Raw genomic sequence first — 14,144 nt, forward strand, 5'->3', positions numbered from 1 at the left:
AATAAATAATAATATGAGCTCCAGGAAAATATAGTCATTAAATTAATATTAAAAATTTTACATACCTTCAGTTTCCAGTTTTCTATTTAATTACATGGGATTCTTAATTAATTATGAATAATAAGTATAAAAAATAATAGCTCATTTAATTTGCTTTGAAAAGATAATTATATTAATTTAATTATAATACAATATATATTTATATATAGATTGATAGAACAGACAAAAATACAATTCATTTATTTCATTTATTATTTGAGACAAAAAAATATTCACTCGCTTTCTTTATATCTCTTCTTATTCACATATAATATAACGATTTTCGTGATACTTTTCTAAGTACAATTTTAAATTATTATTATTTCGTAATTGTCATTACCACTTTCATGTGATAGATATGATTCTTTATTTTTTTAAAACAAAAAATATATTCTATAATTATCAACATAATTTCATATATCTTTTTAAATTTTTTTATAACTTTAAAGTAAACATGGAAGGATTTTTTTTTATAAACATATTAAATTGTCAACTTAAATAACATTTTTATTATAATTTTATAAAAAAAATAGTCATTAGTTTTGTAAAAATGAGTATAGCATACAGACGGTAAATAAATTAACACATGGGAATATTATACTCATTTTTACGGGATGTCCATCATAGTTTTTTGTATTAAAAATTGCCAATTAAAGCATTCTTACAGATCACTATCGTAAAATTCTTTATGGGGATTTATATAAATCAGCTGAAAATCACCATGGAGCTCATGGATTTTTATGAATTTCTGTGAAAATCTATAAAAAAGTCTGGGATTTCATAAAAATTTAATGAAATCCATGAAAAATTTTTTGAGTTGATAAATCAATCGAAAACCCATAAGAATTTATGGGGTTTTATAAGAACTCATGGGGAATTATTTATCTATATCTTCAGATAGTAATCGAGATCAAAACCCATAAGAATTTAAGATTCAATCCCATTAGAATATATATGAATCTATGGGGTTTTATAAAAATCTATAGGTCCCTATAAAAATTCATGAAAAAAAATTTTCTATATTGACATCTTTAGATAGTAATCTAGATTAAAATCCATCAGAATCTATGCGGTTTTATAAAAATTTATAGGATCCTATAAAAATCCATGGAAAAATTTTTCTATATTGACACCTTCAGAGAGTAATCCAGATATAAAAACCCATGGAAAAAATGTACGATAGTGACGTTCATAAATGGTAGCTTAGATTAGAATCCACAAAAGTTCATGGGGTTTTAAAAAAATCTATAGAACCCTATAAAAATTAATGGAAAAAATTTTCTACGTCAAAATTTTCAGATATAAATTCAGATTAAAATCCATGAGAGCTAGGATTCGATAAGAATCCATGGGAATTCCCATATAGAATTTTTAGATAGTAAACACTGCCTTTGCTTATCTGTAAATTATCTGAGATTTTTTGTTTGGCTTTTATAGAGTAAATGTAGGTAATATTTTATATGCTGTCATATTTCAAATCCGTAATCACATAAAGCGCTAACTCTTCCTGCAATAGAATTTCGTTTTACAAAAGTCTTACACATTTTTTTTTTATTTTCTGTTGTGTAGATCTTAAAATACTCATACTGACACACTCATACTCCGATCGGAGTTAATTTGCTCCGCATGTACACCGTTTTAACACCAGTTACTTAACACCGCTAAATGGCACCCCTGTATATTTTTTTGTGCAGCGTAATACCAACATTTACTCTATAATTTATCTTAAAATTAAGGAAGGTCCGTGAGCGCCCTTAGCCATTATATCGTTTCATTCCGTCAACATTAGTAACCTTTATCTTATATATTTACTTTCCTAAGGCATCAAATAAATATAACTGTCATGAGAAAAATAATAAATTTTTACGAGGTATTTTAAAAATATTGTTCATAAAAAATTAAAGTATCAATAATTTAAATTAAACTTTAAAAACTTTACTTTTGATTTGCAATCTGATATTGGCGTACTCTAAATTTTAAGTACATTTGGTCATTTGTTTAAAATAGTTAATTTAAATACCAGAAGTAATTAAAATAATTAAAAAATAAAATAATTATCACATATAATTAACGCATATTTTTAAAATTAGAGCCCGTTAGTTAGCATTTTTTTTCAGGGCCAGGTAGTTTTAAATTAACAAAATAATCATTCTACTGCAAATATCTTTTAAATTATGTATAATAAATTTTTTTACTCACATAACCATTCAATAGAAGTTAATTAATTATGATTAATTAATATTCATACGAAAAAAAAATAGTATATTACACACCAAGGGAGAAAAATAGGTTATTTCAACACGGGTGTGTAATTGCCTGCAAACACCCAGATCGGGACGTCCTGTCTTACCCCGTGGCGTGTGTGCGATTTTTTACCAAACCTGCAGCTGAAAGTTTAAATTTCTGCCTCTGTTTCGGGTAAGAATGGCGCATGCGCAAATTTTTATCATTTGTTTCCTCATTTAAAAAAAAAACAACTTCCTTCCTTTGAAACAGAGACAAAAAATTAAACTTTTAGGTGCAGATCTGGTGAAAAATCGTATACACACCACGGGAAAAGATAGCCCTGGTGGAAATTTTTCGGAATTTTCTCTGAAAAACTCTGAAAGTCTTTAGAACTTAAAAAGTCTTTAGAACTGAGTTTTTCAGAGAAAATTCCGAAAAATTTCCACCAGGGCTATCTTTTCCCGTGGCGTGTATGCGATTTTTTACCAGACCTGCAGCTGAAAGTTTCAATTTCTGCCTCTGATTGGTGTAAGAATGGCGCATGCGCAAATTTTTATCATTTGTTTCCTCATTTAAAAAAAGAACAACTTCCTTCCTTTGAAACAGAGACAAAAAATTAAACTTTTAGGTGCAGATCTGGTGAAAAATCGTATACACACCACGGGAAAAGATAGCCCTAGTGGAAATTTTTCGGAATTTTCTCTGAAAAACTTTGAAAGTCTTTAGAACTTAAAAAGTCTTTAGAACTGTTTTTCAGAGAAAATTCCGAAAAATTTCCACCAGGGCTATCTTTTCCCGTGGCGTGTATGCGATTTTTTACCAGACTTGCAGCTGAAAGTTTCAATTTCTGCCTCTGATTGGTGTAAGAATGGCGCATGCGCAAATTTTTATCATTTGTTTTTGCGTTTAAAAAAAGAACAACTTTTATTCCTCGAAACAGAGACAAAAATTTAATCTTTTAGGTGCAGATCTGGTGAAAAATCGTATACACACCACGGAAAAAGATAGCCCTGGTGGAAATTTTTCATAATTTTCTCTGAAAAACCGTGAAAAAGCCTTTAGAACTTAAAAAAAGTCTTTAGAACTGAGTTTTTCAGAGAAAATTCCAAAAAATTTCCACTAGGGAGGGCGTCCAAATCTGCGTGTTTGCAGGCAATTATACACCCCTGTTGAAATGTCCTATTTTTCTTCCTTAGTGCGTAATATACTAATTCTTTTTCGTGATACCAGCGACGAAACTTCAAGTTTCCTTGTCTCTACAGCCAGTCGAATCATGATAATTTCAGATCAATGCCGCAAATATATATTAGCAAACGCGTATATTGCGAATGCTTTCAGTCGGTGGTCAGAAACAAACTTGTTTCGACCCTCGGGAACAAACAAACAAAGTTTCTACCCGCTGATTGAAGGCTTTCGCAAGTTAACCTCTGATACTTGTCATTTGTTTATTAGTAATTTCAGATCATTAATTTTACTTACGTAAATGATAGTTTTGACTGGTTAAGTTTTATAAAAATGCGTGTAAATAATAAATAGTATCTGTAGTTTCTGCTCGATTACAAATTTCAAATGACAATTTACGCTTACGCTAATAGTTGATCACACCATTAATCTTAAATTATGATTCTGACACTAAAATTTTAAGTTCCAATGCCGGTAGTCGTGAAAAATATATTGTGCGACACAGGATGCAACACAATCTCAGACTGCGGGTCAGCCAACTTCACTCAGGTCTGAAATCGTTTTATTTCATCCCTTGTTACACAATATACTATTTCTATAATTATAAAGATATTTACATAAAAAATTTAGGTATAATCGCTGTTAAAAAAATGCCAGTATTCAGTCTCTAATATTTTGTTTTTGTGCATAAATATTAATAAATAAATAATAAAGTAAAATAATTTATAGCATAGAGGCTTCACGGTCAGGTATATTTTGAAGATTAGCCGTTTTCCAATAAAAGCTTGGTGGCCCACGGGTAAAACACCATTTCATGTCAACTGTTTGATCGTTATCAACATAATACATTAAGTAAAAATTACACATTTCATCATTATTAGTAGCACCAATATATGTATCTCTATCACGATAATTAGACATAGTACATCTTGCAGCAAGTATGTCACCTTTTGTAATAGTTACGTTATTTTTAATCGGATAAAACATTTGGGGCGTCAATGGATCCCGTTTTCCCAATTCAATCCAGTTGTTATCGCGGTCGATAACGTAACCCGCGACTACTTTACCAAGTGAGTGGGTGTGCGTACGATAAGCAAATGGATGTAATACTTTATTCTCCGTAAATAAACAAGCTGTTTCCATATACTCAGTACTTTTCGCTGGTATAACTCCCATTGTGCCAAGTAAATAAACACCAGCAAGTTTGTGCAACGGTTTTGAGGTATAATGTAAAATAATACCTGAATCATCGGTTGTTACTCCATCTTTAAAATGATCTATATGGGCATAATGTACTTGTAGTACTAAATACTTTATTTGAGAATCTTTTCCGATTTTAAATCCTACACCATCTGGTAATCTTAATGTTGGCGCATCACGTGCCCATGCGTATAAAATTTCTGATCCTTCGCCACAGGGACTTGCTACGTTACTGAATTCGACATTATTGTTTGGTGCCGCTGCCATTTCACCACAATTCCATACGGCTTTTGATGTACCGGGTGTTTTGCAGCCATATATTAATATATGATGCGCTACCTCCATTGTTGCATTTGGTTCATAACCAACGATGTAATATGTATGGGATGAATTTATTTTTACTGGTGTACACAGATATAGTTCAGGCTGAAATATATAAAAATATATATGTATATTCCCCTCTTTTCTTTATTTGGATTTTAATAATTTTTACAATGGTCTTAATTACAGTCAAACTCCATTAACTCGGATTCCATTATCTCGGAACTTCCCCTGAATCTTGACCCCCATCACGAGCTACGCTGTCTCCCACCCAATGCTATGTCTGTATATATTTATATATGCATCCTACATGTGATGTAAGAGCGCATGCGTTGTAGTTTCCTTTTTAAAGGAGAAGGGGCATTCGATAACTCGGAAATTCCAAGAAATTTCCGCTCCTCCGTAGACTAACTATCTGAGTTAATGGAGTTCGATTGTATGTTATTCAGCAGTAAATGCGATGAGCTTCTATGGATACATTTTTTCACCATATTTGCAATGAAAGTTTAAATTTCTGCCCTGTTTAGCGGGTAGAAAGTCGTACTTTTCTGTTATGAGATAATGAAAACTAAAAATTAGCGCATGCGCCATTCTTTACCCAAACAGAAGCATAGATTTTAATTTTCAGGTGTAGATCTGGTGAAAAATACACACGGAGAAAGGTAGAAGTCCCAATCCGCGTGTTTGCCAACCATGCCTTCGGCTTGGGTAGGCAATTACGCGGGTTAGAATGTCCTTCTTTTCTCCCTTAGTATGTAATATACTATTTTTCATACCACCTGCATTGAAACTAGGAATTTCAATGCCTGTTTTGCCAGTCGAAACAAACCAACTTCAGACCGCGATTTAGCAACAGAAACTGATCAGTTTCTTCCCTAGGTTAGAAACTCATTAGTTTATGATTTCATTTTACCCCTGTTAGAATCCCGTTCGTTTATTGTAAGCATCTAAAAATTTATGTAATTTTAGTAATCAACCAAACTAACAGTCATATTTGGAAAATTAAAAAAATAACATGAGTTCCAATAAAGAAAATTAGCTAATTTCGACTGTGCAGACATTAAAGCTCCTAATTCAGGTAATACAAAAAATATTGTGCGTGGCAAGGGAAAAAACACGATTTTAGACTTTGGGTGATGTCAGCCCTTGTCTTCGGCTCAGGCAGTCTACCCTCATCTGAAACCGTCTTATTTTATCCTTTGCCACACAATATCGATACTGCCATTCTAATACGTCGTATCCCACAAAATTTGAGATTTTCACTTCTCTTGAAAAATGGAATCATTGTAACAATGTGCAGCTTATGTCAAAATTTTAGAGGTCAAATTGTTTATTTAGTATTTTTTAATAAATATTCTAATATGTCGTATCTCCCACGCAGACTTTCGCGCCATTCTACACGGAAAGAAATTTTCTTTAAAAATTACCGTTAAATTCATTGTAATCGTGGGACGAATGGCACGACCTAATCATTTGTGGGTAAGTGAGATAATTTTTAACTATTTTTCGACAAATTTTACCGTAGTCTACTGTAAATTTTATTTGGTTATCGGTAAATTTTATGAAGTCTAACCTCAAAATAAATAAATTTTTCCGTAATTTTTAATTTGAAAATGGTAATAAATAAAAGCGCCGCATTATGTCCCACGATTACAGTGAATTTAACGGTAATTTTTAACGAAAATTTCTTTCCGTGTAATATGTTGTATCTTACATTCGCATAGGTTCAGTCACGCTTAACATTTTCAATTTTAAGTTAATTTTAAGGGAGCAATTAACGACATCAGTAAGAAGGTACTTATGCATAATTTTTGACTTTTCTTACAGCATACAATTCAAAATTATTTATTCACTACAAATGCCTGTTTTTTTGAAAAACATGAAAATAAATTTGTAGGTTATACCAATGTAAACACAATACAAATAATTTTCTTTGTCGACCGTGAAACGTTTTTATCGTCTGAAAAATTTCCTAAATGTGGGATACGACGCATTAGAATGGCAGTATCGATATACTATTTTCTCAACGTGGTAAGAAATTTTTAATTACGTCATCGCATCATACTATTTTTCATTACTTCTGCTCTGAATCTTAAGCTTCGAATGCTTGTTTATCAGTTGAAACAAATTAATGTCAGGCTAATGCCGTGACAAACTGTAACCGCAAATGTTAAATCGCGAATTCAATAAATTATCAGGATGAAAGCAATTTTTATTTCAGCCCGCCAAAGATAAATTTATATTTATTTCCATCTTATCGGCATGTCAATTGTTTATTACAAATTTCAGAGTTGTCAGTTATGTTTTAAATGTCAAACTAACTGACAGCTTTATTCATAAGTAAATAAAATTTAACTTCATTGTACTTCGTGATTTAAACATACGTCATCAGCTTCCCACGCCATTAACCTAAAATAAACTTATTCCGACTGGCCTCGAACTTGACATTGAAACTTAAAGTTTCGAGCAGATTTTATGAAAAATATGAATAATAAATAAGTAATGCAGGATTTAATATGAATGCAGGCACGGATGATGTTAATTTACGCCTTTGGCTGTCAGACAACTTCACCCTGGCCTGCATTCATATTTTTTCATCCCTTGTCACTCAATATACTTTTTATAATTTATGAAAATGATACTTTTTGGTCGAAATTCTATCAAAAAAATTCGTGTGGGATTGCACCCATGGGAGTCAATATAGGAAAGTATGAATTTATATAATAATCCATGGGTATCTAGATTCCTATAAGTGAAATTTATTATATCTAATGGTATTATCATTTATTTAAACAAAAAATACTCCTGGAGGAAATTTTTCGGACTTTACTCTGAAAAAGTCTCGAGAACTCTGAAAAAATCTTTAGAACTTTAGAATTGAGTTTTTCAGAGAAAATTCCGAAAAATTTCCACCAGGGATTAGCCTTGAATTTAAAAAAAAAATTGATCGTTAAATTACTGGTTCTTTCATCCTCTTTTAAAGTTTAATCACCGTAAAAATTATTCTATAAACTAGTCACAAAAAAAAAAAAAAAAAAAAAAAAAAACGAACAAATCCTTATATAAATTCTTAAAACATCATAATAAATATTTCTTTTGTAAACGTGGTAATTAATTACCGACTTATTGACAAAAAAAAACAAACCAGTCATTGATTAATGATTAAATTCAATTGGTATTTTTATCACTCAAAATTTACTCGTAATTACAATTTATTACTACTGATTAAATACCAATAATTCATTAATTCAATTTTGAATTCTTTTTCTTTCTAAAAAAATTTCAAAAAAATTTTGAGTCTTAAGATCTACATGGATCTAATTACGATCTTTTGAAAAAAAAAAAAATTGCGGATAATTTGAAATTTCAAAAAATAATAAAAAATAAACAATAACTTTAATGCTGATTATAATTTTGAAATATTAAATTGTCCTTCATAAATAAAAAGTCTAATGTTCTTGATAAAATATATGTTACTATTTTGCTGCTCATATTTGTGGTAAAATATGAAGATATTGAAATCCTTGAACCGAAATAAAAGCCACCAAGTTCAACAAAAATTTATCTATTTCATAATTTATCTATTTTATATTCAATTTTTCGCGTGTGTATATATTTTAATATAATAAATTTTATGAATTAAATGACAATAAGTAAACTATAAATGATTAAAAAAATTTATCTATTTTATGGGAAAACAGGTTTTTTAATATTACAATTAAATAGATAAATAATTATTTTTAAAAATAGTAACTTACAACATTCGGCCGAACATTGGGCATCAGTAATGGATATTTTTTAATTTCATCATTATTACATTGAGAATCATCAATGATAAATGTTATAGTAACGTAAAATATAATATTTAAATATTTTTTTCTCATTATAACTGTAGTACACTTTTTTTAAAAAATCCACCTGACTGACACTTGTCACGTATACAACAGAAAACGTTGCAATCGATATTGATGACTACAAGTTTACTATACATACGTAAATATTAACGTCATATGACGTCAATGAATGAGTTGAAGGCGCCACTGCAAATGGCGGGAAAGTTTTGAATTATTTAAATGATAGAATATTTTTTTCATTACATCTGATAAACTTTGTAAACAAATAACAAATTTTCAAATTTTAGACGCAAGATTTACGTTAATCTGAGTAAATCTTAGTAAATCTATAAATATTAATTTAAATTTAAACAGATCTATTGATATTGGTGTCAATCTAAAATTTGAAAAAATTAGATCTATTTTGATCTAATCAGATCTCATTAGATTTAAGTTTATCATAAATAAAATTATGAAGTAGTAGAGAGAAAGAGGGCAAAAAGAATCTCTTAATTTTTTGAATAAATTTAAATCGGACAAAATGGACCCTGTAAATACTGTCAACATTTTTTCCCAAAAATTCCTTAGAAAAAAATTATACATGACTTCTTTAGATGATCCGTTTTACCCGCTCTTTCCTTATGTATCTTCATTTATTCCAATAAATGTTTAATAAAATATTCAAAATATCTTTTAAATCAATCAAAATTGTCTTTACAAGAAGAAAAATGAATCGTTTATTTGAGAAACCCCATGTCATGTTTTTTTTTAGGAAATTGGGTTTTTTGAATTTTTGGGTTCTTTGGATGTCCCTCCATAGAAATCAATCAAAATATGCATCTAATCAGCGTTTAAAAAAAAATTAACGGGGTGACAGAAATTTCATTTAATTGAGAAACCCCAGAAGTCAATGACTCAAATAAACATATGCAGTTTTAGTTTTACAGAAATCATTTTTTTTTATTTAAAATTCGCGCTTTTTTGGGAAATTAATTTCAAATGTTGTTTTATTGTTGACTGTTATATGACTAATTAAAATGTTTAAATTAATTATAATTTTTTGTAATTTCTGAGTTTCAGAGTTCAAATACATATTTAATACTTCATTTTATCAGTGTAATTAATGATTTGAGTGGACACATTTAAAAAAACAATAATTTTATAACTTTTTTTTCCGTTTGGGTGAGAAACCCCATAAGTCAATCAACTTTAAATAATTTTTTTAAGTAGTTTCAGTTAAAAAATTAAATTTTTCTTGTTGGAATCTTTTCCAGAGACGCTAACATTATTGTATTCAATTATTTATTTATTATTTTAATGTCGTTTTTCCAAAAAAATGTTTTTTGTGTTTCCTGAAAAATTTTGTTATCTTAACTTATGGGGTTTCTCAAATGGACGATTCAAATGGAGCCAAAAAATGTACGAATTTTTATTATTCTGTTGACCAAACTTGAAACAGGAAGTTGAGTTATCAAAAAATTATTATGCTGTACTATAATTAATACTATGAACCTCAAATTTTGATTTCCTATAGAGAATTATAATTCATAATTTAGACAAATAATTTTCATCACAATTTTTCAATAAGCTTTAAGTGTATAATTTTTTTTTGTAGTGCAGCATAATAAGTTTTTGGTGGGTCAACTTTCTGTTTCAAGTTTGGTTGACAGCATAAAAATTCGTACATTTTTTAAATCCATTTTTCCCCGCACACCAAGCGGAGTTAATAAATGAAACAGTTTTTAATTAACAATTATTTCCAAATTAATTCAAAAATAGTGATCAGTATTCAAATTTAAAAAAAAAAAGGCATACATTCTTACAAATAATATTTATTTCAAGAAATCAAGCTTCCACTTTACTAATCATTATTTACAAAAGTAGATACAAATTATATTATCATTATTATTATCTTTTTTTATTAATAAAAATGTCACGAATTTGATCAGTAAGCCATTCAATAGCTGATTGTAATCCTTCTCCAGTAACGGCATTCGTAGCTCGTATGTGCCAGGGTTTATTATGAATTCTGTCAAGTCCAAGAGCTGCCACAAGTTTAACAGTTGTTAATGAATCCGGCAAATCCATTTTGTTTGCCAAAAACAACATAGGAATTTTTCGTCCTATAAAAAAAAACAAAAATAATTAAACGCACTTTCATTAAAAATTCACACGGATAGAAAAGAATAGTAATGATTACCATTCTACATGGTAACCAAACTCATTTTTTGTAAAATGGTAAATAATGTTCTGTAACTCTACTTTAGTACTCAAAATCATCAATGAGAACTATGAGGTCTAAATGCGAATAATTTATCGATTTTAAATTATAAGTAAGACCTCAAAATCCTCAACGAATGAACAGTTATATTTCGGACTTTTAAAAATTTTAGATAGAAAAGGGAGGGGAGAGAATACGTCGAATGAGACTTTTGAGGTTCAAATGCGGATTAAATTATTCCTGTATGTTTTGAGTATTTTGAGGCTCTAATCCAGATTATGTTACTCCAGTTTAGTCCTCAAAGTGGTAAAATGGGTCGTAACTACTACTCTGAGGATTAAACTAGGATAACTTTCTATACTGCTGTCAATCTTAAAATTCTAAATTGATCCTCAAAAACCTCATTGAGAACTCTGAGACTTAAATACGAATTTGTTTTTTGACTCGGGATTCTTTTCTCTCCGAGTAGTACACTTTAAAAATAGCGGTGTTAAAAATGGACTGAATGTTACTTCGCGCGGTGTTAAAATGAACACGGATAAAAATGTTGGCTCGAAACCTAGCAATTTTTATTATGCTGTCGAGCAAATTTGAAACAGGAAGGGAAGCATCCAAAAATTATTGTGCTCATACGAAAAATTAGTATGCTATATCATCAGGAGACACGGTAGTGTCTCGCGCCAAGTACACGTTGTCATGGCGCGAGCCTACCGTGTATCTATACCGTAGACATATCGGTAATACTTACTACGTGCGAGACACTTATCGATAAGATTTAATAACAATTACTTCCGTACATTATAATAATTGTGATGCTGCATAATAATTTTTCATAAGAGCATAATAATTTTATGGATGCTTCACTTTCTGTTTCAAGTTTGGTCAACAGCATAATCAAAATTGATCGCTTTTGAGCCAACATTTTTCTCCGTGAAATGACACCGGGTAGGCAGTGTTAAAATACCGGTGTAAAATCAGTGTAAACAAATAATTCGTATTGAAATTTAACAACGAAAATTTTAACATCTTCACTGCTTGGACTGACCCCATTTTCTTTTACAGTGTAGTTCATTTTAATAAAAAAAAAAAAAGAAATAAATTACCAACAATATCTGGATGTTGAAGTAACATGTCTAGCTCTTCTTTAACAACAACAAGTCGTAATTTATCGCTGCTATCGATAATAAAAATAATTCCTTGACATTCTTTGTAATAATGCTCCCATAATGATCGATATCGGTCATGTCCAGACATATCGAATGCTGTAAAGTGAACATTTTTAACTGAAAACAAAAAAAAAATAACATTTTACATTAAATCTAATAGCCAACAATAAATGAAATTTATTTTTTTCCGCGACCACTGACGTTTTTCATATTTTTATATTTAATTAAATTTGTTTTTCAATCTGTACTTGACATTTAATTATTTATTTTATGATTAAATTTTTTTGTTTTCTGAAACAAAGGACGTAAAATCTAAAAACAGAACTCGGGACTCTGAAGCGCAGATTAATTTGAATGAGTAAGAGGGAAAAAAGTATAATAAAATATAATAAAAGAAGAAAACAATTGGGTCAATGATGAGAACGTCCACTCAACACGATTTTACACAAAACTTACATGCGAATTTTTCCACATTAAACCCAACAGTAGGCACAATGTCTATGCACCTGTCGTCCTCGCGTTTGAATTGATTTATCACCGTTGACTTACCACTATTATTGAGTCCGACAACTAATACATTAACTTCTTTTTTCTTCAGCCCTAATGCATGAGCTAGACGATCAAATAATTTCATATTTTAATTTACACACTTAATTTTTTTTTATTATTTTACATTAGTCAAGTATTATCTCCACATTATTGTCATTATTTTACGCAACTGCCTCAAAATACGAGGGTTTCAACGTTAGTTAAATCAATAATTGTCAGGTATACTTCTTGTAGGTATCATAAGCTATACTAAAATGAAATAATCAATATTTTTATACTTATAGAGGGAGGGAGGGCAAAACGGACCATCTTAAAAATTGGGTAAAAATTTTTTTTTACACAAAATTGTTCTTGATCGTTATCTACTACTTTTTTCACCATTTTTTTGTAGAATTCCCAGGTGAAATTTAAATAATTTATTATCCCGGAATTTTAAGTGTCGTCAAATTTTTTTTCAAAATTTTTTTTCAGAAAGTCATGATCAGGGAACTCTTTGTATTGTTGCCGACTTTTACTATCAGTATTGAAATTACATGTAAATAATTTTATTATATTCATTAATTTTTTTAAATAAAAAAAACGTTTTTTCACTTTTTATTGAGGATGGTCCATTTAGCCCAGGAAATAATTTTTTATACAGTAAATTTTATTTTCTGCAGCAAAATTAATTCTAGATTGGCCAGAATTATTTTACTGTCCATTTACTGTTTTTCTTCGGATCGGAATATGAAATTGAAAAAAAAAAATTTTCGAAAATTTTTTCAAAATTCTGAAATATTTTCTGATGATTCATTGAATCGAAATTTTATTATTATTATTATTATTTTTATAAATAATTTATTTAAGAGAGTGAAATAGGTGATTTTCAAATGAACCGTTTTCATAGATAAAGACCCAAATCATTACATAAAATTTAAGTTGACGACAACCCTGCTTTGACATTTGACGACAATAGAGCACTACCTCTTCGCTTCGCGTTTGAGGTGTGTAATATTTCATTCGATGCGTAAAGTTATAATTTATCGAATGAAATGCTTCTTGTTCGGAAATTTCAGTTTATATCTGAGAACGGCTCATTTGAAATTTCCATTTTCTAATGTAAATGCAACAAGGACGGTTTCGTTTGTTCACATGTGAGTAAGAAAGAGAGTAAATGGCATATCCTCTTAAAGCAAAATTTTATTTTGTCAATTTTTAATCTTCTACGTTATTTTCATTATTTCCAAAAACTTTATTACGCATTACCGATTCTTCTAAATCGTGCTCGGGAAATAAAATTTACAGGGATTAAATTTTTCAGTTATTTGGATCTATGTAGATTTGTGATCTACGTAGATCATAACCAATCAAAACCAAAATATCAAATCGTAAAAATTCAAAATTAGGTCTTATGAAAAAATAATTCTT

The 14,144-nt window shown here is 29.5% G+C and overlaps 2 protein-coding genes across 3 annotated transcripts; both read right to left on the bottom strand.

Moving 5' to 3' along the window:
- Positions 1 to 562: 562 nt before the first annotated feature.
- On the bottom strand, positions 563 to 8,952 carry LOC130674654 (peptidylglycine alpha-hydroxylating monooxygenase). The gene is made up of 2 exons (XM_057480053.1): positions 8,727 to 8,952; positions 563 to 5,073 (listed from the first exon to the last, which is right to left on the bottom strand). The coding sequence occupies exons 1-2, from the start codon at positions 8,850 to 8,852 to the stop codon at positions 4,171 to 4,173; spliced, it is 1,029 nt and encodes a 342-aa protein (XP_057336036.1). The 5' UTR covers positions 8,853 to 8,952; the 3' UTR covers positions 563 to 4,170.
- Positions 8,953 to 10,625: 1,673 nt separating this feature from the next.
- On the bottom strand, positions 10,626 to 13,528 carry LOC130675210 (ADP-ribosylation factor-like protein 6). Of its 2 annotated transcripts, none has more exons than XM_057480759.1 (3): positions 12,738 to 13,528; positions 12,126 to 12,305; positions 10,626 to 10,924 (listed from the first exon to the last, which is right to left on the bottom strand). In XM_057480759.1, exons 1-3 carry the CDS (start codon positions 12,820 to 12,822, stop codon positions 10,710 to 10,712), a joined length of 480 nt encoding a protein of 159 aa, XP_057336742.1. In that variant the 5' UTR covers positions 12,823 to 13,528; the 3' UTR covers positions 10,626 to 10,709. The 2 variants fall into 2 exon arrangements, with proteins under 2 accessions (XP_057336742.1, XP_057336740.1); XM_057480757.1 differs by having other exon boundaries at positions 10,627 to 10,924; positions 12,645 to 13,514.
- Positions 13,529 to 14,144: the final 616 nt, after the last annotated feature.

The sequence above is a fragment of the Microplitis mediator genome, chromosome 9 (genome assembly GCF_029852145.1).
Source record: "Microplitis mediator isolate UGA2020A chromosome 9, iyMicMedi2.1, whole genome shotgun sequence".
Lineage (NCBI taxonomy): Eukaryota > Metazoa > Arthropoda > Insecta > Hymenoptera > Braconidae > Microplitis > Microplitis mediator.